The 23,948-nt window shown below is 41.1% G+C and overlaps 1 protein-coding gene across 2 annotated transcripts in view; it reads right to left on the reverse strand.

The window, feature by feature from the left end:
* Window positions 1-1,973: 1,973 nt before the first annotated feature.
* The window catches only part of pvrl2l (PVR cell adhesion molecule related 2 like), a 297,403-nt gene continuing 275,428 nt past the window's right edge, over window positions 1,974-23,948 (reverse strand). The window contains exons 7-10 of one of the 2 annotated variants that reach the window (XM_071501089.1): window positions 11,154-11,283; window positions 9,318-9,375; window positions 7,443-7,559; window positions 1,974-6,400 (exon numbers count right to left, since the gene is read on the reverse strand). In XM_071501089.1, the coding sequence (XP_071357190.1) occupies window positions 6,194-6,400; window positions 7,443-7,559; window positions 9,318-9,375; window positions 11,154-11,283 (512 nt within the window). In that variant the 3' untranslated portion in view covers window positions 1,974-6,193. The remainder of the gene's footprint in view (window positions 6,401-7,442; window positions 7,560-9,317; window positions 9,376-11,153; window positions 11,284-23,948) is intronic. The other variant, XM_071501090.1, reaches the window with a different exon arrangement.

The following is a 23,948-nucleotide window of genomic DNA, read 5'->3' on the forward strand; positions in this document are numbered from 1 at the left end:
CTACAGTAGCTGGGGCCCTGTGGTTTCATCATCCACGCTGTTCAACATTTAATATGATCGTCCATCACATGACAGTCTGATTAAACCACTCCTGATGTCCAACCCTCTCCTCACTCACTTTATATCTTTGTCAAAGGCAGAGCTCAGCAGGGACCAGGATGAACTTAACGATACGGTTAATTAGGCACAAAAGTTAACAAATGCTCACTGACAATGAACGTGTCTCATCTCATCTGATCCGACAGGGTTCAGCTAGGGAGCAGATGCTAAAGTATAGGTGTACAATTAAATGCACACCTGCCACCACAGAACAGAAAGCTTAACATAAAGTGCACATCTGCTAAAACAGGATAGAAATCTTTAATCGTCCATATTCCTGGACCCAAAGTTTAATAGCATAAAGACGGATCACCAGAATTCATCTATTGTTCTGCCAGTTACTGCAATACATCTGCACATATGGTTTTAAGAGATAATGTTTTTTCTTGTACAAAGTCTTATACATCTAAATCCTGAACTAGAGCGATACACAGATTTCACAAAAACCTTTTTTCCTTTCTTCAATTTTCTATTTGTCAAAATAATCATTATTTTGATGCTGCCGCAGAGCCTCCAATCTGCTCCCCTGAGTGATAATTCAGAGCATAATAGTGACATACAAACATTATCTGGAACAGCAGAGAGCAAACTGAATTCACCATCAACAGCTGCACCTCTTCACTCACACACGGATTTAACAACATCACATTTAATGATTTCCGTGTCCCGCGGCCTCCCGGATTTAAATAGGTAGCAACTGTACTACATTCAGGTCTGCTTGGTGAAAACACTTTCATTTGGGTTTTTTTTTGGCAATTTCTTGCTCTGTGTTCAAATGCAGGTTCAATCATTGATGTATCAAGTATGATGTTTTACAGATGAGTTTTTCCTCTCCAATACTTCCCGTTAGGAAAAGCACAGCAGGGTTTGATCTTGGAAAACATGTCGGCAATGTGCGGCACAGTGAGGTGAATGAATGCAGTGAACATCACAGACTGATGTTGGTTCCTGTTGAATAATAGCAAAGATGATGTTTGTTGCATTTTTTAATTAGCTGAATCACCTGAAGGGTGCACTTGGAATTACTGCAAGACAAAATATAATATTTTGGCGTTACAGTGGGCAACAAGATTATGACAACTTGTTGTTTTAAAGACTTTAATTTTGAATCTATTTCTAAATGAACAACAGATCCTTTGCTTGGTAACTGTGCAGCGTCACTGTGCTGGGCCCAGCTACTGTTAGCTTTAAAAAACATTCAAGCACATAACTGTTGCTTATGTTACTAATTGTGTACAGATGAAACAAAAGCATACACATTAAGCTTTAGGACACTAGTAGTTGGATTTTTTAAGCTTTGGACAGAGCCAGTCAGCTACAGTATCTCCCATCTAGTGTTTAAGATAAGCTGAGCTAATCACCTCCGGGCCCAGGCTATATCATCAGCTATATTAAACCTGCGATTACTGATTTTTTTTTACCACTTGGGGGCAGAAGAAACATGTTATATCAAAAACTATGACATATTATCAGCTCATAAAGTTCATATGGCCAACGTTTTAGCAAACTGTTGCCTGTTTACACATCCAGCAGATACTCAGCAGCATTAGCATTCATTCATGGAGTTGTGTGTCTGTGTAACTTCAGAGAGTTACAGGGCTGGGTCATAATGCATTATTAATATAAAAATACTGATTACAGCTGCTTTAAAGTACATACATAACTCATGTACTCATCTACCTCTCAGACAGAAAGAACACAAGTGTATTTCCCAAAGTGTCAAACTATTCCTTTAAGGTGAAACAGTCTAGTTTTCTGTAAAAAAGCGAGCTAGTCATTAGCTGTAGAAGATGTTTGGGTTTACCAGGTCTTCAGCGCGCTGCTGTGCTGTTTCTTCACACTGACTCAGGTAATAACCACCAAGACCTCTTGTCCTTTTGGTTTACATTTTATTTGACAAGACAATGATCTGTAAAACATGTACAATAGGTTTCCCAAAAAGCATACAAAATGATAACTGATCTGATAAATAAGAGAAAAGAAGATGAAATGGAAAGAAAAGAAAGTTGATAAACACTCACTAAAATCTGATTACATCTCCAGTGTTTTTTTTTTTTGTGTGGTTTTTTTTTTAGCTTTGCCATCATCACTGTCAAACCCATCCTGTGTTTGTGTGTTTCCCCCTTTCATCATCCGTTATACTGTCAGACAAGAAATGTGAGAATTGAAAAGCTAAAAATAACATAAAGAAGGCACGTCTGGCTCCGTGATGAAAAGCTGTGATGACAATGGATGAGTGAGAGAGAATGGGGGGGGCAAACTAAAAGAGAGAGGGCAAATGAAGGAGAGGATTCACACTGAACAGCATTATCACTGACATTCACAGCTCGTGTTTCTGGCATTGAACCCGGAACAGGGGGAGCAGGGAGACAGAGCAAAGCACGTCGGCCGAAATGCAACACTGCAACTCTCGCCTGTGGGACGGACCCAGGGCCGTGATCTAACAGTCACTGCACTTCTTAGAATTGCTGACTCATGCTATTGGGCGGACACAACCTGTAAAGTGAGTTTGGGCTACGTCTTTGTAATTCCCTCTTCAGGAGACAGCTTCATGACTGTGTTCTTGGAGATGTTAAGATTCTAATTTAAGATACCTCAGAATGAAGCAACTCTATTAAACGTAAGGCTCTGGGTAAAACTCAATGATCCCCCAAATGAGACGGCTGAGCTGAAACTCATAGCTGAATGCTTGCTGAGTCATTGGTCTCTGATATAATGGGTCCCAATGATTGTCTTTTTCCTTTTGCTCAATCTATCAACAGCAGCCTGCTGGCAAACACATTAAACACATTAATCCACAGGAAACTAAATATTCATTCATTTTGGGATATTAATTTACAGGCAAAAGAGCAAAACAATCACATTCAATTCCCCTTTACGACAGTTTTGTTCAGTGGCAGGGCTACAAAATACATTATATGTGATTGTCTGACACTGCACCATATAAGCGAGTCAAAAAGCCATATACTTGTCACGGTGGCACGACTCTTCTTGCAAAACAAGGAAATAGCTTTTTCCCATAGGTCCATGCAGCATGCAGACATTCCCTTTAATCAAAATAAACATCTCATAGACACAAAGCAGACATACAAAGGAAACTTTTACACTGGTAGTTATTGTAGAAGTCCCTATTTGTCCTGCATCTGTCTGGAATTTGTGCTGCAGATTAGCATTGTAAGAGAACCAAATATTGCAGCTAACCAACCAATCTCCACATCATAAGCCGAGTGTGTTATGTTGAATCTTACAGAAATCAGCAAAATAAAAAACAAGAATAAGACTGTATTCATTTGTCCTTAAAGGATGAATCAGAGGGGTTGCACTATTTCAGTTAGCATGCTGGATAAAGTGGGACTTCTATAATAACTACAACTTTATGAACAACAAAACAACCTCTCCACCAAAGCCAGTGATGGATAAATATTAACATATGATTGTCGTACGTCTTCCTTCCTGCAATCTTCTCATTCTATCATTCTTGTTTATTTGGCCATGTTTGTTTCTCTCCTCCTGTTTCTATCTCCATCTGCCAGCTCTATCAACTTGGATACCCGTTTATAACTGTTTACAGATCTGCAGTTTATCTACCACCCGCATATGTGCTTTTGTAGGTGATTTTAACTGGCGCGGTCAGCTCCAGCCTGTCATCCAACGGTCGACATGATAACTCAGGAAGATCCATCTAAGTTGAGGTCTCAAGCAAGAGCTCAAGATGAAGCATGGCGAGAGGAAAGCTTGCATCTCTGTGGGTATTGCACCCTGTGGCCGTGAGAGATGAAGATTCCTTGCTTACCGCATTTTTGGATCAACGCTAAAGACAAGAACAGGCAGCCTGCCGAGCCGTCACACAACAACAACGACGAAAAATCCAGCTCTCTCAACTTAAATTGGACTTGTGCTCGTGGTGCGCATGACTGTGACAGATGCATTGGGAAAGAGATAAAAAAAAAAAAAAAACATAGAAAAACAGCTTTTGACATTCAAAAATGTTTTTACAAATGAAAGAGATTATTCCGCAAACAGCCTTGGGAAAGTGTTTCAACAAGCCACCGATCATGCCATGCAGAGTAATATGAACAAGGAGTAAAATCCACACCATTTCATTTTTTAATATATATACTCAAATAAAATATTTTAGTATTAAGTGACAACCTCAGTGTACCCATGAAAAGTAAAATAGTAATATACACTTTGTCTTGTTTTGTTTGTTTTTTTTGTTTTTTTTTTAAATCCCTCAGTTTGACATTGAACAAACTTCCATCCCCTGTACAGAGGCACTGATAACACCTACACTGGTTTATTTTTATGTGTACACATTTCACCAACAATATATTATTCATCAATATTATCAATACTATTTACATTGTTCATAATTTGGTACCATCTGACATCTATGACAACCAATTTTTGATTCAGCCAGGCATAGTCCTTGTTCAACTTTTTTCTTTTCTGTTCTCTTTTTTGCTTTTGAGTTGACAATCAGCTAAAATGCAAAATGCATATTTTCTACATATGTCAAATGTCCTGCATATATCCGAGTGTATGACCATTTTAATCAGATAAAATGGCTGTAATGGCAGTATTCTTCTAATATATGCTGAACATTTTCACACTTTAAAATACATTCCTCGTTTCTTAACCTTAATAGTGTGATTTATTAGAGGAGGACTGAATACAAACATTGGTGTTTTTGTGTGTGTGCATGTGTGTGTGTGTGTGTGTGTGTGTGAGAGTGTGTGCATGTTAGATCCCTGTGGTGTGTGTGCTTTGCTGTAAACCAACTTTTGTCTCCCCAACACACAGCCTTACCAACTCTTGCAATTAACAACAGTACATATGAATCATGGAATCTTAATTATGTAAAGTTGCCAAGTTACAGAAAAAACAATGTCCCTTCCCCTTCGTTAGTGCTAACGAGCTGCCCGGTGCACTGACAGCTGCTGCAGTCCAGAGATAGATGAGGCCCTTTGACAACATAATAAAGTGGAATGTTTCTTTATTGGACTGTAGCCTGGACAAGAGTGGGAAAGGCTGTATTTTAGAAATATTATACAGTAGGAGTCGATTAATAACTGAAACACTCTCAGTTCAACATCTTGAATGATTACTCGAAGCTGCCTGGATAGCCAGATGATCAGACTTTGGACTTCCTGGGACCAAATTCAGCTGTATGCAATTCAAACCCAACCAACCATGGAAAATGAGAACTCTGAACGGATTTCAAAGGTGGTATTTTTACTTTCTCTCTAGTACAAGGCTGCAACAGGAGCCTTATGTTTTATCTGCATGTTTTAGAGAGGAAAAGAAATTCAAATCACTTTCCACGGCTGTAAACACAAGAGCCCAGGACTGGCAGCCTCTCATAAAACAATAATTTTGCGATGGGGATGTTGTATGTTCATGGCACAAGATGTTGCATATAATATTTCAGACTGAATCCACAGAAAAAGCAGTTGTCTTGCTGATTTTTGGTGGAAATTTAGATTTGCAAGCATTACACAGGCAGAGTGCTGTGTGTTAATTAGCTGAAGGGAGTGTTCCAGTTCACCTACATTGCAACACCCCTCAACCATGTAATTAACATATTGGAAAAGCCCGCCTCATTGTATGCAACACACATATGTTGTCAGTGGCTGTCTGGCTCGTCAGATATCATGAACAACTTAGTCTGCATCTTAAAATAATTGGCATTTCATGTTTTATTTCATTTTTTCTCTACCAGATATTTAAAATGCAATGATGTTTAAAACTCTGTATGACACCTCAATATGTGAAAGTTACCAAAAAAAAAAACCCAAAATAAAGAAAAGCTTGTTACTCATTCTTTTCATTGCTGAAGTGACTTTACCAGAAGAGAAAACTCTGCTAAAAAGCTCATTTTATGTGGAGATTTGAAAATATTTTGACCCATAACACCTTGTAAAATAAACTCAGATGCAAAAGTGATTGCGTGTAAATTAAGACATTAAAATAAAAAAGAAAATCAATGAACAATAGAAGGGGTTTCTAGCGTGCTCGCTTTTGCTATTCATGCAAATTTAGGTGACCTGGAATTTGCCCACATGCCTGTGATGCGTTGCTCTGGTTGCCATGGCTACACATACATGGCGGGAGATACAAAGCTCTCACCGCGAGAGATGTTGGTAGTCGGTGGCTCGTGATTGGATGAATCCAAGTCGTTCCCATGGTGACCATCGGCGGTGCGGTCTTTGAGTTCGTTGACGTTGTCATATTTGGCCGAATCGTCCAGGACTGGAGTGGCGCCGCCATTCAAGGCACCAGTGGTCTCATCATCCAGGTTCTGCAGGGTTGAACACAGCCAAGTTTATTGTATTCTACTTTATGAGGACTGCAGGATATACAGGAGAACTCTCCCTAGTGTCTCACAGTACTGCCAGTGGAGTAATTCTCTGTTTTCCACATACGGGGGGGGGGGCGAGGTTATCTTTAAATGTGTGTGATTCTCCAGCTGGAGTGGCAGACTGACCCTGGCACAGTGACAGGTGCTGAACATTATCTAACTACTGCAAAGTGGCTGAATGTGGAGCAGTGGCTTCTTTAAAAAACAGTCTGCCAGCTCAACATGGGGACCAACACTGAAAGTACCGTTACACCGTCATCTTCAGCTGAGAAACATGAGGTGCCTGTAGCTCCCACAGAGTTGGCCTCCACCAAACGTCACAAGGTCAGTACACAAGGTTTGTGTACGTCTGGTAGCTGTCATGTGTGACAGTGACCCCTGGGATAGAGGGAGCACAGAAGTGTGTGTTTGCAGCAGACGGTTGCTCAATCTTGCACTGCTATGAAGCGTGTGTCTGCAGCGACCGTGTACACAGCAGTGCCAACAGGGCAGCGCGCTGAAGTGAAGCGGGTCACTGTAATGTGTTTCAAGGGTGAAATGAGAGGGAAGTGATAGCAAATCCCAATTTAAATCTTCAGGGAGGTTGTGGCTCAAAAAGGTTGTTGAGAACCACTGCCTTCAGTTTTCTACATTCTCCCTTGTTTGTTTTTTGTCCTAAGGGGCCACCGTACAGATGACGCAAAGAATAGAGAGTTTCTTTCACCTTATATAACAATAAAAAACAATTTTTTTAAGTTAAATTAACACATTTTTAGGTCAAATTTAATACAATTTTATGAGGTTTCCGTGATTATATGGAACAGCTAAATGTTAATAACATTTGATAGAATAGTGCAAAGTAAAATCACCATGATGTTCCTCAAACAAACTGTGTAGCTGTATAAACAGACATAGAGCCCACTGTGACTGAATGTGGCTCATGAGTCAATGAGAAAATCAGGCCTCTGTGTTTGTGTTTGTGTGTGTGTGTGTGCGCTCGTGCCTGGGTGTGTGTGTTAGTCACCGTGACAGGCTCTCTCCCTGTGGGCTCATAGTAAACCTCTCCTGGGCTGAGAGGTGCTGTCTCTGTGGCCGTGGGAGGAGCTGATGACTTGTTCAGCTACATGTGCAGAAACCACATCGACACAGTGAGGAGAACAAAACAGAAAACAACACAATAAAATATAAGTGAGTGGGGAAGAGAAGAGTGTGAAACACTGTATAAATATACGTTTATGTTCAGCAGATAGTCAGACATGAAGAGAGACAATGTAAAAAAAAACAAAACACACACTTGTTCACATACAAATATATAGTTGAGTTGATAAACAATAAAAAGCAGCCTCTCCCCTTCTGAAGTAGGGTTTTAACACTACAGCCTTACTTATGCTGGTATGACCTGCAGCTAATGGCTAATGTTAGGCAGCTAAAAATAAACAAACTGTCAGTCGGTTCGTCAAACTTATTCGAAGGCATAGTAAAATAATTGTCCAAACTGTCTGTTGTTCACAACACTGTACTCACTGTAGCTGTGTAAAGAGGTAGCTAATGCTAATGCGGCTAAACCGCCGGCTTCTTCACAGCATGTATGATCATTTGACTGCTCATGTTTCCACAATTCAGGACCTTCACAGTTACTGTGGTCTGCACAGTGTTAGCACAGTCAACAGAACCAATGGCCCCAGTTTAAATAAAGGTTTTTTTTTAAACAAGATAACAGAGTTGTAAACTTGAGATGTGGACTTGAGTCAGACTCATGGGTGTATTATAAGACCTTCTTATAATAATTAAGACAGTCTTATAATACATCCATGGTCAGACTTAAGTCGCATAAATGAGGACTTGAGACTTGACTTGGATTTGACAGCTGTGAGACTTGACTCCTTAAAGACTTGACCTGAGGCTGAGGAACATTCAATGCTCACATTGTAACCCAGTCAAATCCTAAAAACAATAAAGAAATAATGTTTTTGCGTAGCCTCACTGCTGACTATGTAATTACTTGTACTTGCTATTTAAAATACTATGAAAAGCTTTGAAGGCAAAAAGTTCAAATGCTTTGTTGTGATAATAGCCTGCATTCAGAGACGTGAAGGTTCTGCAACTGACTTGTTCATGAAGATCTGGTACTAGACTTAGGCTACATCCACACTACTGCATTAATACAGTGTTTTAAAATGAAAACGATCGTTTCAGCTCCTTATCAGAAACAATCTCTTTTCAAACTTGCTTGAAAAGTCTACATTTGCAGTTCATGGAAACTCTGGAGTAGTGTGGACAAGAGGTGAAAACTTAGTATAAGAGATGCATTTTAAAATGAAAATGTAACAGTGTGGACACAGCCTTAAACTCAAAGACAAGAGAACAATAGAGATAATGCTTCGTTTTTTTATCACCTTCCACAGATGATGCTTTCAAAGACACAGTGTAGACATCTAATAAACATTCACTGGTGAACCTCATGAACCCCATTTCAGCCACGGCATTTGCAGCCATTTAGACATCTTTTATACATCTAATCAACATAAAATTGCAGGATTTTAGTCTCATTACATAATGCAGCACAAGCACAACAAAATGTGATATAATGATGGAATAAAATAAGTGGCGGCAGGAGGAGGAGGAGGAGGAGGAGGAGGAGGAGGAGGATGAGGAGGAGGAGGAGGAGGAGGAGGAGAGGAGCACTCTAATGGAGCTCTTTACAAACCAAGCTAATTATTTCGACACACATAAGCCAACTCAGATCTCAAATCAATAGCCATTAGCCCCATTATGACTTCCCAAATGGACTGTGTGTGTGTATTTGTGAGTGTGTGTGTGTGTACAATATAATCACAGTGACAATAAAGATTGATTTGAAGCCATGTCGACCACTCACCATCTCAGTTGAGCTGCTTGCCTTCACCGGGGGAGGGGGCTTGTGCTTAGGAGGGCCCCTGGTTGGATAAGAGACAAAGATAATGAGGTATTGATCGCTGCTTTGTTAAGACATCAGATTTCTTTGTATTAAGTTGAGAAACAAGTTGGGCAACTGAGAGCACAGGACGGAAAAGTTTTGAAATATTGAGCCTGCATTTTGTTTCATTCAATTAAAGCACTGAGTTTTGTGGTTGAAATATTTTTACACTTGAGATCAGAAGCAGTTTTATTCCTATTGTAAAAATCATTCTCAGTAAAAAAGAACAGAAACAATTTCTCTGTCTTCAGGGACCACCACAGAGGTGGTACTGGTTGAAGTGAACGGCTCGTGATAATGTGGGATTTTGTGAGTCTCAAGAAAGAGATTCACAATTTTTATTTGATTTGTTTTCTATTCACAAACAAACTTTTGAAGCCTCAATTAATTAGAGTGCAGGAACACCACATATAACCGCTTATATGGTTGTAATGGCTGACATCTTTGCAAACAACCTCCACATTCAGCAAAAGGGTTCATTGGGATCTGGCTGCATAGTTACTCGACAGTTTGGTTGTGTGAACACTGGCCAGTAAATCAGACACTGTACGCTGGATACTGGTTCTGACAGTGTCAGAACACCGAGCTAAGAGAAGCTAATAATGATTTCACTTGATTCACTGGAAACATCAAATTATTGATCTTAAATTGATGTTTAGAATTGTTGAAACCTTTTCTTAAAGTTGACGTTTTAATATTAACATGTAATTGCTGATCATATAAAGCAAACTCGTGCAGGACCTAACTAATAGAGAGAAGGTGGTAACTAATAGAGAGAATTGCTGGCATCTCAAGGCCAGGAAGTGGTGCCATCATCAATCAATCAATTGATCAGTTACTTCTCCATCTTTACTCAGGTTTGTGCTCCTCACTGCACTTAAAATATCCCAATATCCCTCTTATTGTAGCTCACACTATGGGCTGCACTTATATAGTGCTTTTCTAGTTTTATTGGTTAAGGACACTTTGATGTGGAGTAGCCGGGGACTGAACCACTGACTTGATCAGTGGAAAAACCACTCTACATCCTCGTAAGTGGGCCACAATGCGAAACACATGGACAAGCAGTGTTGGAAATAAATGATGTTTTCTGGCTTTAAGAAGTGTAATTTTCCAGTGTTAAAATCAGAGGTCAGAGTTTGTGCTGAAACTTTATGAGACCGTCTTACTGATCGTTCTATGGCTGTATTTGTATTGCACATATACACTATGACCCTGAACTTTGCAATCATTATTTCTAGTCACTTGTAATCTTTGTATCTTAATAAATTCAACCTTGCTGTGCCACTGCACCACTCTAAGTGGTTGATCATGACAGCATCAGCAACATATCTGCAACATAAACCTGAATCTGATTAACCTCTGACTCAGCGAGCAGGCAAGAAACAATCAGTGTATATCTGTTAACACACTGCACACCCTGTTGTTCTGCAGAGGTGATTTGGAAAATCACCTCTTAAAACTGGAGTTAAAGCAGGGAAGGTTTAATAAATTCCTATTTACAGCCACAGCCCAGAGGAGGAATTCAGGGGTTGAGTGGGGAGCTGATGACCGAGTGTTTTGGGAGTAAAAAAAATCTCCAGACAGTCTCATGCTATAAACTTCAGGTCAGGATCTGCCACTGAGCTACCTCTGCAGGGGCCCCCTCATGACATGTAATAAGTTTTAATGAGCTTTAGTCCCGCAGGGGGAGATTAATTTTGCTCAGGAGGTTAAATAAACGGTGAAGTAGATATGGGACTGCTAATGAAGACTTACTCTCCGTCTTCCTGGCGCTTGCGGATGAAGAAGATGATGCCAATGATGATGCCAATGAAGGCAAGGGCGCCTAGGATACCACCGATTACAGCACCTGTCGATGGGCCTGGAGTGATTTCTCTCCTCTCCTCTTGAATGGATGAGCGACATAGAGAAGAGAGAGAGAAAGGAGAAAGAAGGGAGAAAAATTTATCACCAGTTCATTTAAATTTCAAATGGCTGCTCCTGATGCTTTAATGTAATGCTCACTGGCAGTATTTGTATTTTTATGTGTTTTGCTGCTGAGGTTTGTGTGAGAGAAAATAGTCTGTGGCTGTGCAAGTGAGCAGTATTTCATTATTAACTGTAGCTGAGCAAGCAAACGTAAATGTAAAACAAGCAACAAACATACACACACACATACACACTCAATGGGATCTGAATAAAGTGAGCTGTCATGAAAAATCCCAAGAGAAAATGTAATACGCACGCAGGTGATCGAAGGTCAAGCTTCTACTCAGTGCCCGCACTGTATGCCTTATTATGATGTGACACTGAAGCACAGTCACGTAAGAATAAAGAATGTGATGAGTTCCTGTAAATGAAAGCGGCTCTCAGCTCTCTGTTGTACACTGACACACGTGAATGCCATAAATCCTCGCAACGCAGCTTCACGTTAGCTGAATCTGACCTCGACATCTACCTTCAATTAAGAGCCTGTTTACCATTTGTGGAGAGTGGCGAGGCATCTTAATTGACTGTAAAAGCCTTTCATTACTGTATTGCTTTTATTTAGAAGACAAAAGCTGACAGCAGTTGCACACAGCGCATAACAACCACCGTGGACGGTTCTGTACAATCACTGACTATGAGAAGGATTTGGCAGAAACAACAGAGGTTTTCACAGGTTGTTTGGTCCATTTTGTTTATGAAATCATATTTCATCACTTACACTAAAGTAAGAGCACTTCACCGAGTCTGATAGGGAGATGATAAAGGGATAATTACCCCTATGATCTCCACTCATTTAGCTCTAGCTGATGTTTCTATGAGCATTTACCTAAAATGAAGCCAAATGTTGCTGCTGCAGGAAAAAAAATTAAAATAATTGTAGGCCTACTGTAATTGCCTCACAGTCGTTTGAGTAAATTACAGCTCTTGAACCATGATGAAATGTAGTTGTAAACATTTAAAAACACATTTGCATCAGTCAAGAACAGCCTTAATTCCATTAACCTCCACTGCATTGGGATGGCTGCAGAAGTTTCAGATGCTGATATATAACTGAAAAAAAAAATCTAATGAATTTAATTGCATTGCAAGACACCACTTGGAATGAGCAAGAAAAATCCATTTTTTTGTCATTTAGATGATGAACTACACCTTTAAACATACTCCCTCCCCCCCAAACAAACAGTAGGAGGGTTGCTTAAATTGTGTTTGTTCAATGATTGTGAGATTGTCACAGATCATATGCAGCCTGGCTGCAGTTCCCCCCCCCAGCCAGCAGGTGGCATTATGTCCCAAGCTGATAGAGTCTTCAATGAGAGAGAATCATAGACAGATGGATAGAAAGATAGACAGAAAGACAGATAGATGGATGGACTGGCCTTGCATATTCATGTCTGGGTAAATCCACTTGGAAAGGACTGTGTGTGTGTGTGTGTGTCTGTGTGTGTGTGTGTGTGTGTGTGAGTTTGGTTACCACGTCTGCCACAGTGGTTACAGACAGAGAAGGGAGCAAATCTCAATTATAATCACAAACATGCAGAGAAAAAAGGAGCAAAGAAAAAGACTAAAGGGGAAAATGAAGAAGGGAAGGAGAGAGAGAGAAGGTTGAAAACGAAGGAAAGAGGAGGGGAGAGAAAAGGAGGGAGGCTGAAGTAGGAAAGAATGGGAGGGAAGGGGAGAAAGGAAGGATGGAGTCAAAGGAAAATAGTGATGATGCCGAGGATGAGGAGGTGTGCAGAGTAAACAGGACGAATACACAATGATGGCAAAACAGAGACAGATGGAGGGAGGAGGGAGAGAAAGAGAGAATGACACCAGCTTTTCATCACAGCTGGAAACACACACACACACACACACATACAAACGAAGCATGGGAATTGAAGCGATGCCTTTTTCTGTGTGTGTGTGTGTGTGTGTGTGTGTGTGTGTGAACATGAGTGTGTACTGTATATCGAGAGTTGATTAGATGTGTTCCATGGTGTTATCGAAGTTTACACTGTTGTTGATGTTAATGCTCGATAAAAAACTGCTCACTAAACAGAGTCATGTTGCAGCATGAGAAATGCCACACACACAGGCGACGTGTGCTGCTGCAGGAAAACAAACGACTGGTCAAAGAGAGGGAGTGAAAGAGAAAGAGAGGCTAAGAGAAAAGGAGATAGATTAGAGGGAGTATTGAGTTTCTCGGAGGGCAGATGCAAAACTGGTGTTAATAATCTCCCGGAGAACATGCTCACACCTTTCTTACTCATAACCCCCCCGAGCAGACAGAAAGCATCAGACATTATCCTTGTAAAACACACCTGTTCTTCTCACTGCAGGCAAACCCGAGGTGTTAAACATCACACTGCAACAATAACTGTGCTGTTATGTGCAGGTTGAAGATGGACAGAAAAAACCTGAATGGGATGGAAATGCCATTCAGGGTTTGAATATCATTTTAAAAAGTTTGTATGGCTGTTGGAAAAGTTAGGTTACTCATTAGAATAATATTCAACAGGCTGAGTTTTTGTAATAAATTATGTCATTACTGGACCAGTTTCCACCAGCATGCCCAAAAATAAACAATTAAAAGGGCAGCAAATGCCAGATGGATGTGGACAGAGGGGAGTAATTAATTTGCATAAATATATAATTATATTAATAACAAAACCCCTGAGGATGCATCACATAAACCCAGGCTGTTATCAGTGTGCAAGTCAAGATTACAGAGCACAGGGTCAGAATAGGAAGAGCAGAGGGAACTCTGGGAGCAGGAGCTGATTTTCAGTTTGCAAACTGAGTCCGTGATTTTGTCAGACTCGTTAGATTTAAAGCACTTGAGTAGGCGAGAGGCTTCTTCCCAACAGGTTTCAAAAAGACACAGTGTTATTGGACTCTTTAGTAAATGAAAAAGCAGATGGAGGTACCGCAGCTTGATGCTACTAAAAAAATGGGATTTAACAGGATGATGCTTCGCTTCCAAGTCAAATCCAGTAGAGTTGACTCTGTTGGGATTTGCACACAACAATCCTTCAACCCCTCTGTTGATCTTCATAAAGTTTCCTCCATTTTTTTCCTGTTGCTTTTTTTTTTTTTTTTGGGGGCGGGGGGTTAGTTTTTCCTTGTCTGATTTGAGGAGGGTATTGTAATGCTCTGCAGATACAGGCAAATTTGCGATGTGTAATATTAGGCTATATAAGTAAAATTTGACTTGACCTGAAGTCTCTCAGATAAAGTAAGACATATCTTAGATATCAACAATTGGCATCATCACTTTCTTCTTGCTTGAGGAACAACACCTGTGATTGTGTTGTCACTCGCTCTCAAATGTTATTGCATGTTTACAAATCTGTAATACAACTGCTGTCAAGTCTTAACTCTGACTAATTATTGCTCAGATCTGTTGCAATACCTCAGTGGTTTAGCAGTTAATTAACTTCCATCCAATGTCAGGGGGGAAGCATCAATTAAATGTTGTCTGCCAATGTTAACCTGATGTTACAGAGGTGGTCCAGCATCATTAGGGATTGTGTCCATATTGTGTAACTCTACATCAGAGTCAGTGGTCCTTGGCTGCAGAAACTGAACAGGGCGCCTGGCACAACTTCACCTGTGTCCAACTTTATTTGACAGATGGTGGCATTACATGTGAAATGCATAATTAGATAAGTAATCATAAAAATATATAAATACATCCAAACAACTGCAAATCCAGATAACTGAGCTGTTCCTTGGCTGTACAGGAAGTGGAGTGTAGGTAAAAGACATATGGGGTGTCTGATTTTCCTGCAGGAGCAATTAACGTTCATCTTTTTATCAAGCACACTCTTTCCCTAACTTTGACCAAGTGGTTTGGTTTCTTAAGCCCAACCAACTTTAACAACAGCTTGTTACCTACAACAACAATCATTCTCCTGCCTTAACCCCACCTGACGTGCAGGAGGCAAGGAGTTCAAACAACTTTGCACAGCAACTTTTCAAATCTCCCCACAAGCAGGTTGCATTAGCGGAGTGTCAACACACCCACTGACCCTTCTGTCTGTCCCAGGCTCAACACATCCTCACCTTCTGCAACACACAAACCTTGCAGAACTGCACCTTTCACATACATTCACCTCCACCCATTAGATTTCATCTTTATCTAACACGCAGCTCGATTTCCTCGACTGTGAGTCAGCGCTGGTTCCTGCTGGAGTTGTAGAATATTTATGAATTATCAAACATTTATACTGGTAAATCAATAGCCTTGGCTTCATGTTGTAGCATCGCTTTTTAGATTTAAAAACAAGTGAGTGGGATCTCGCTGGTGTACACAGGCGCTACAGCAGACCCTCACTCCTGCTTAGCCCGATGTGTTTCTGTCAATTTCTCACTCCGTCGCCTTGTAGCAGAACATCCCAAATCTGCAGCTATAATGCTATTATCTGAGTGACACTCAAGTGGTGAGAAATTGCTGCTGTATCACATACAATTTAAATGAAACTGAAGCAACAATCCCCGTCTGAAGCGCTCCATTGCTCTCTCATATCAAAACGTTCTCGTGTGTGGGCTGTATTAACCATCAGTGAAAAACAGTGTGCCTAAGGCCTGCACTTAACTATCTTTCCCTGATACACATTGTGGGTAAAAAAATAAATAAAATAAAAACACATTTTCACAAAAAGACACTCGCACACAAACACAATTACACACAGACTCATGCACCACAGAAGAACAAGTACTCTACTAAAAGGTTGCTTGTATGCTCACAAATTTAAATTTGTTATTCCCATGGCCATTATTATTTTACATCACATGCTACAGACTAGGAACCAGGCCCAGCAGGGCAGACAACACACAAGATCAAATGTGAGGCGAGGCAACGACACAAGGTGAACTGAACTGCAGTTCTCCTCGATTTGTTAGACTTGTTTTTGCAAGGAGGCTGCAGAATGTGTGATGGACCCTTCTTCCATTAGGCTGGATGTTCTCTATCATGAGGGTGTAATAGTGTATAAATAAAAAGCTATCATCAACTAAGGGCCAGTAAATGACATCCTCCCTAGGCGGTTCAACAGATTTATTTTTGTTATGCTGCAGATGAAGAAACTTTTTACTTCAAAAAGGGGTTAAAATCATATTAGTAATGTATCAGTGTTTGACTTCTGAGAAGCCTGGAGTGCTCAGCAAGAGTCTCCACAGACTTTGCATCAAAAACAATGCAATTAGCCAAAGATAGCTTCACTTGACTGGCATCCTAGCGTCTAATATGAAAGTGAGAACTCGTGACTCAGACCCAACATGGATGTGTAAAAAGAAGATGAGTCAGACACATGCACATTTTCCAATTCTAAAAAATGTTATTATTCCCAAATGAATCTGATGAAAGCAACACTATGTGACTTTTTCAATTTTTTTTTTGCTTGAAATATGCTCCAAAACACATCTTAATGTGTCTATGACCCAGGTTCATTGAACAATATCTTTTTTTGATCGAGACTCGCCCTTCTAACCAATCAGAGAAGGCTAAAGTCAGGGCTGGCAGCTCACAGTTTTGTCAATTAATACTTCTAGTCTGCTACTCCTCTCAGACTGAGGCTTCAAGCTAGTATTAGCAGCTGGAAAATATAAGTATGACTGACTCACAGGCTAGAAGCTCCAGAATCCTGCTTTAGGTAAGACAGCAAACACGACAAGGATGTGGGTGAAGGACTGGAAGCAGGGAGAGTGGGGGAGGAGTGGATCGGTTTACTTTTGAGTCTCATGCAAGTACTAGCTTGATTTTCAAAACTTGCACATTGTAACTTTAATAGACCTTTTTAAATCCAAGCAGTTTGACTTGTCATTGCAAGAAAAAGACAAGTGTAACTAAAAACATCAGAGGTGGTTGATGCTGTATTAATGCCACTTAGACTGTAAATACCAGAAACTACATTTACATTTAGTCGCTTTCAGGCGCTTTTATCCAATGTAACCGACAAGTGAGGGACATCACTAAAGCTACAGAGCAGTAGGAAACCTTGGTGTAAGTGCTTGCTAATACATCTTTTTAATAGAAAAATATGTTGTAAATCCATTCACTTTAGCATCTGAGATGTTATTTAGAGCCGAAGACATCAGGGATTCCTGACAGCGCCAATGTCTTCCATTTGTTGAAAAGACCAACAGAAGTGTTGTTCCTGTTCTCCACATCCTTTGTGAATGCAGCAGTTAACAGTGCAAGTTACACCTGTGTTGGAAAGTCAAAATGTCTATTCAACTTCACTTGACACCACATTGTGTCACCTGGTCCTGAGCACCCCATCTGCAGTGGCTTTGCATCCCCGAGGGAGGGCTGCCGTGATGACACTCGATGTGTGTGTCATGGCAGAAGAGCTGAGAGAGGAGGAGTTCTCTCAGTGAGACATGAGCTTCATAATGTCTGTTGGAGTGTTTACTTTTTTGCATTAAGCACAAGAGTCATTTAGAAAATGGCAAGGACACAGTGGGCTGCAGTCACAACAATAACCACTGAAATTATGCCAGAGAGAACAGAGGACTGAGCCTGGTGTTGCTGTTCACCCGTCCATAAAATGCCATTTCGAAAAGTGAGCATTTTTAAATTCACAGCTGACTGAACGGCCGCCTCAGACTTTCTAAGGCCATGTTGTTTTTGACAAATATTTCTTCAGACGTCCATGAGCTTAAAGAGAAGTTCTGCTACAAAATAACTGCGACGAATACGTGCCTGAAATGTAATACAACACGAGACTGAGATGCAATATGACAGGATATGAATGAATGTTATCACCAGATTCAGATACTGAAATTTGATGCAGTGCTGCGCACACACACACACACACACGCACGCACACGCGCACACACACACACACACACACACACACACACACACACACACACACACACAGAAACACAAACAATTCACATATTTCCTTTCATTCTGCCTCGTTCTTTCTTTCCACGAACACAATGTGCACGTACAGTTGGCCAGTTTATAAATAGCAGCTTCAGTGTTGGAGGGAAGGTGGGAAGCAGGAGGGAGGACAAGAAAAGAAAGCGAGGATCTGAGAGTCGCTGGGAACGGAAACAAGAGAGGGAGAGAGGGAGAGAGGGAGAGAAATCAAAGGACGAGAGGAAGGAAGGAAAACAGAGGAGCGTGAAGGTGAAGCAGTGAAGGAGGAATTGGACTGGAGTTTGCTGAGGCGGGAGGGATGAGGAGCGATAAACCAGGGAGAAAAGGTGGCAGGGAAGGAGGGATGACGGCAAGGAGGGGGTGATAGGAGTGTTAGCGGCCTGCGGAAAAGAGGAGGAGATTTTAAAGGTCTAAACACTCCCGAGGGAGGCCATGAGTGACAGTGGAACAACAACTGCCCCTCTTTCTCTCTCTCAGTTTCAGACAATCCTCCTTTCACCTCCTCTCTTTCTCTTCTCTGTATTTTGTTCTGATTTTGCACTTACTCTAACCTTCCTCATATTTTTTTTCCTTCCCACATCAAACTCCTTTTCCGCATTTTAAGCACATCCTCGGTCTTTTCTCTTGCCCCTCTCATGCTTGTCCTTCAGCTCTTCATCAGACTACTGCACTCTGCACTTCTATACGCCTCCAGTTAAGACACACTCTCTCAATCACTTTGTTTTTTCCTTTTCACAGCCAGTCTGTCGCCTTCTATCGTTGTCTGTTGCTCACTTGCTCTCTGCTGGTGTGCCAACATGAAAAATGCCCCTGCTGCTTTGTCCTTCCTATACAAAAACACCTATTTTTCCCAGTGCCCCCTCCCTCCTTCCAACTCTGAGTCACGAACAGCGACATTAGCGCGCCCTCTTGCATTTACCGACTAAATAGACAAACTGACTCACAGACGTTCACGAATGCACACACGAAAACACGAATCCATAAATACATGCATGCGGCCACCAAGCACTGAAAAGACCAGTAAAATTATGAGTGCACAGAAATTACTGCAATCAGTGAGCAATTATGATGAATAAAAAAGGAATGATTATAATCTTAGAGGCTAAAAGCTTCTTTATTCCTTTCAGCAAGGCACTTCAGAAAAGAGGTATGAGTGCTGGAGAGAGAGAGAGAGAGAGAGCAGAGAAGAGAGAGGAAAAGGTGAGTGAGAGACAAAAATGAGAGGGCTGTGTGAAGATCAGCATAATTGAATAGCTTGTTGCATATTAAAGCTGATTATATGATGTATGATTATATAAGCTATTGCTGTTTTAAATTGAAAAACTTTTTGAACTAATTCTGCAGGTTAAACATGTAATTTCTGCCACAATGCAAGTCAGCAAACAAGATAAAAGATTATCAAGTACATCCATTCAGGGGATCTATCGTCATTTCAAATTGTAGTAACTGTAGGGCGTGGTTTCAGGTGCAACAGACTAGGGATGTCACCAGAACCGATACTTTGGTCCCAAGTCGATGCCAAAATTCTGAAAATGTGACGGTGGTTGTTTTACCGCAGATGTTGTAGATAGTGGAGATGTGATTCTTCTTAGACTGACAACAGCAGTGTAATAACCGTACCAGTGTTCAAGCCTGACAACAAACTCAAAGAGAAGAAGGCAGGCACAGGAAACGATAACACGTGGAACGGCAGCAGGTACGGGTGCAGCACAAGGTCAGCAGTGAAAAAAATCAAGACTGTGTACGGAGATATGTTGTAGTTACAGAACATCTCAAACTCATCTAAGCAGCTCAAGGACAGACATCAGGATCTGTACCCAGAATTCAGACTGGGTGAGTTTCAGCTGTGAACTTCATTAACGTGTCATCAACAGGTTCATGTCCTGAAATGTTTCTGTCACTGGCATCTGTTGTCCACACAGTGTTTACAGAGGCTAACGCTAGCTTGTTAGGCTAACAGCGACAGCTTGTATTGTGAGCTGAGTACTCACAACATGAACCGGCTCCGGTCATTACTGTTCAGTCTCCATTAATCTTCAGTCAACATGGGCCTGCCCCCCTGTTAGTGGATATAAACTGCTGCTTACACACTGACTATATGGAGGTGTTTGCATATGTGTGTGTGTGTGTGTGTGTGTGTGTGTGAGCATACTGCACAGCCACTGTGATTTTCAGTTTTTTGCTGTGGTTTTTAAATTTGGTGTTGAGAATCATGGGACTTACTACAAAACGTCTGTGTTGTGACATCACTACAACAGACCACACCCATCAGGCGAGGTCCTCCCTACTGGCCTCCTCAGATACCAGATTTGATTTAAAGCAGATATTTCAAGAGTTGAATTGTATTTATATTCATGTATTGATCTAAGCTATTTGAAGATAGTTGCTGATTCCTGAGACAACACTGGAAATGAAAACCACTCTCCCGGCACAGTGCTTCACATAAAAGGCATCAAGATGAAATAAAAAAGCAACATAAGGCCATATAAAAAAAGATAGAAATCTTTGAGTTAGATAGAAGATAAAAAAGTAAGAAATACAAGAGTAAAAGCTACAGTGCAGTGAAGGAAATAAGTAGTGTCTGAATAAAAGGCAGAGTCAAACAGAAAAGTCTCCAGCCTTGATTTAAAAGAGCTGAGAGTTGCAGCAGACCTGCAGCTCTATGAGAGTTTGTCCCAGATATGTGGAGCAGAAGGACCCAACACTGCTTCTCCATGTTTAGTTTTGACTCTGGGGACTGAAAGCAGACCTGACCCAGGCAACCTGAGGGCTCTGGATGGTTCATAACATAGCAGCAGCAGATCAGAAATGTATTTTGGCCCCAAAGCATTCAGTGCTATATAAACCAGCAGCTGTACTTTGAACTCAATTCTTTGACAGACAGGAAGCCAGCGTAAAGATCTGAGGACCGGAGTGATGTGATCCACTTTCTGGGTCTTAGCGAGGACTCGAGCGGCGGCGCTGTGAATCAGCTGCAGCTGTCTGATCGATTTTCTACAGCCGGAAACAAGAAAAATACTTAAGAAAGATGTTTCTGCTGATTATCAGTCTGTAGGAGACTGAGCCGTCCCATAAAAAAAAAAACAAGTCCAAGGGTTGCTTGAGCAAGCACTTTATTATGACCCATAGTTCAGAGGGTAGGGACAGATTATATGATCATTATGTTGGAGGACTTGATGGTTTACAGTGGGGCCGCAGCAGGGAACAGTGTCCTTTATTCTGTTAAGTGAGGTCCTGCAGCTGCAGAGTTTTTTTCCCCTAAATTCACTTGTTTTGTGCCCTTCATGGTTTGTTTGACATCATTAAAAAAAATAATCCACTGTAAACCACTGTATCACAGTTTGCAACATCTACTGGTTTTCAGGTGTTTCAGGGTCCATTTCATGTTTGCTGGTGAGTTTTTCTTCTCTCTGTGGAGGCTGCAGAAAAGGTAAAACGTGGAGGACAAGAAGTTTGATCGAGCACATCAGCCACAGCACCAAGCAGTTTTATAACAGAAATTGTTTTAATGATCTAACACATCAATGGTAAATGTCAGGATTTTTTGGAATCAGTCCCTTGCTGAAGCTGCATTGATTGACCTGCACACAGACTCTCCACGGCTGATTGAAGATATTCTGAATAACTGTGTTCAAGTGCGAGAAAGAGAGGGTTGAATTTTCCTTGTAATGTTTGGAGAGCAATTTTAAAACAAAAGAAAATGAGGGCGAGGGAAGGATGAGGATCAGAAATGATTTGCCAGTTGAGGATGATGACGCGGCTGACGAGAACAAGTGGGACAGTGCAAGATTCATAAATAATTTCAAGGCGGCTCCATCACTGTGCACGCAGGGTAATTATCCTTCTGAGACTAGACAAGAGCCATCTAACCTACAGCTTTTCAGTTACGCTACGTGGCGGTTTCAGCAGCGTGCAGAGAAACACACACACGCAAAAACACATTTGCATCTACGTGTGTCACTATTAGGGAGCAGGTCTGATAGTATCTTTAAAATCCCATTGCATAGTGCAACTCACACACACTTGCACGTACACACAAGCTCAAGCGCAGCATGACCTTTTTGAATAAATCTGCCTATCAGTGCTCGCTGTGTTTGTGTGACAGATATCTTTGGATATGCAACACTTCACAGTCTTATCTGAAGCCAGAGATCCCCTTTTATTTTCTGACAGCTCTGTGTGTGAGCTTTTCTCTGTCCTTTCTCCCCATATGTCTCTACCCACTTAACAGATTAAAGAACACACATATGCACACTAACAAACACACACTCTCATACACGTGCAGACACACTCTGTTGCCTCCTTCCCCAAATAACATCGAGGGTAGAGGTGGGGGGGCTGGGGTGGGCTGGGAGGAGTGAAATGGCAATGCTCTCTAAATGATCCAGAGCAAATGAGTTTATCTCAGAGACAGACAGCCCCCAAACCATTCAGGATCAAACTAGGTCACACTCAGAGAGAGAGGGAGAGACAGAGTGTATGAGAAAAGAGTGAGAAAACACAAATAAGGCAGGAGAAAACAGCAGCATAAAGAGGGAGAGAAGAAGAATAAGGGAGAAAAGGGGCGAGGACCCCGGCTGAATTCATCTCCTCTCTTCAGTCTTCTCTCCGTGGTCCCCCTGCCTCTTCTCTTCTCTTTGTGTAAACACACTGGAGCTGACATTTCGAGTTGTCCCCTCTCTTAAAAGAGCTGTCACCCACCTAGTCAAATTACATCAAATCACTTAGAGGAGGAGGCAGAGAGGAGCAAAGGAAGGTGCATCAAAGGAGCTTTTTCAATGGGACCAAGAGCCGAGGACGTGCTCAGTCTGGAGTGGAAAATCTGCTGTTTAAACCAACAACACAGTGAATTGTTTCTTTGTGGTGGCACTTCAGTGGTTTAATGGGATTAGGGCCACAGTGTGCGCACAGTACAATGTCAGAACTTTGTGTCTACCTGTACTGGGAACCACAGTTTTAAAATTTGAGGCATTTTGTGTGATACGTCTTCCAGTGTACTGTCATGAACAGATAAACCTGCAAAGGGACCCCTGGGTAACAATCAGCTGTGGCCCCTTCTTGCTTCTCTACGATCTGTGCGCACAATAAGATACTGATGGCATCTTAATTATATTTAGCCAAAAGCCCTAGAGACCAACCGGTATTTCTCTGGTAGAATATTACCTTGCCCAGCTTTGTAGGGTGTCAATTAGCTTGTGGTCATTTAATTAAATACAAATGTATTTGGGAATCCAGCCTTTAAACCCATAATCAACTAAAATAATAAAAGTCTTGACTAGATTTTTATACTTTGGTTTGCAGATATTGCAGGAACCTCTTATGACTAGGGCTGCCACCAATTAATTTGATAAGTATTTAATCTGGTGACTATTATCTTGATGAATCAAATTATCACTTGTCTATAAAATTGCAAAAAAAAGGCCGGTTATGAGTAAGTAACCTAATTTACTATCAAATATGATGAGAAAAAAGCATCCAATCCGCACATTTGACAAATTGGAACCAAAAAATGTTTTTTTCCTAAATAAATTGGCAAAATTAATTGGCAAAATCAAAATAGTGTTCTGATCAGTGAGTCATTTCAGCTCCACTCATGACTCCTTCTATTTCAGTTGTTTTTGTGCTGAAGTAATTCATCTCCCCAAACACATTTACACTTTGCCAGATTTTCACAAACCCACTGAAATCCACGTGTTTAGTATCTGTTCTGA

The sequence above is a fragment of the Trachinotus anak genome, unplaced genomic scaffold, assembly GCF_046630095.1.
Source record: "Trachinotus anak isolate AG129_WGS33_773 ecotype Australia unplaced genomic scaffold, CSIRO_AGI_Tana_v1 ptg000016l, whole genome shotgun sequence".
NCBI classification, from domain to species: domain Eukaryota; kingdom Metazoa; phylum Chordata; class Actinopteri; order Carangiformes; family Carangidae; genus Trachinotus; species Trachinotus anak.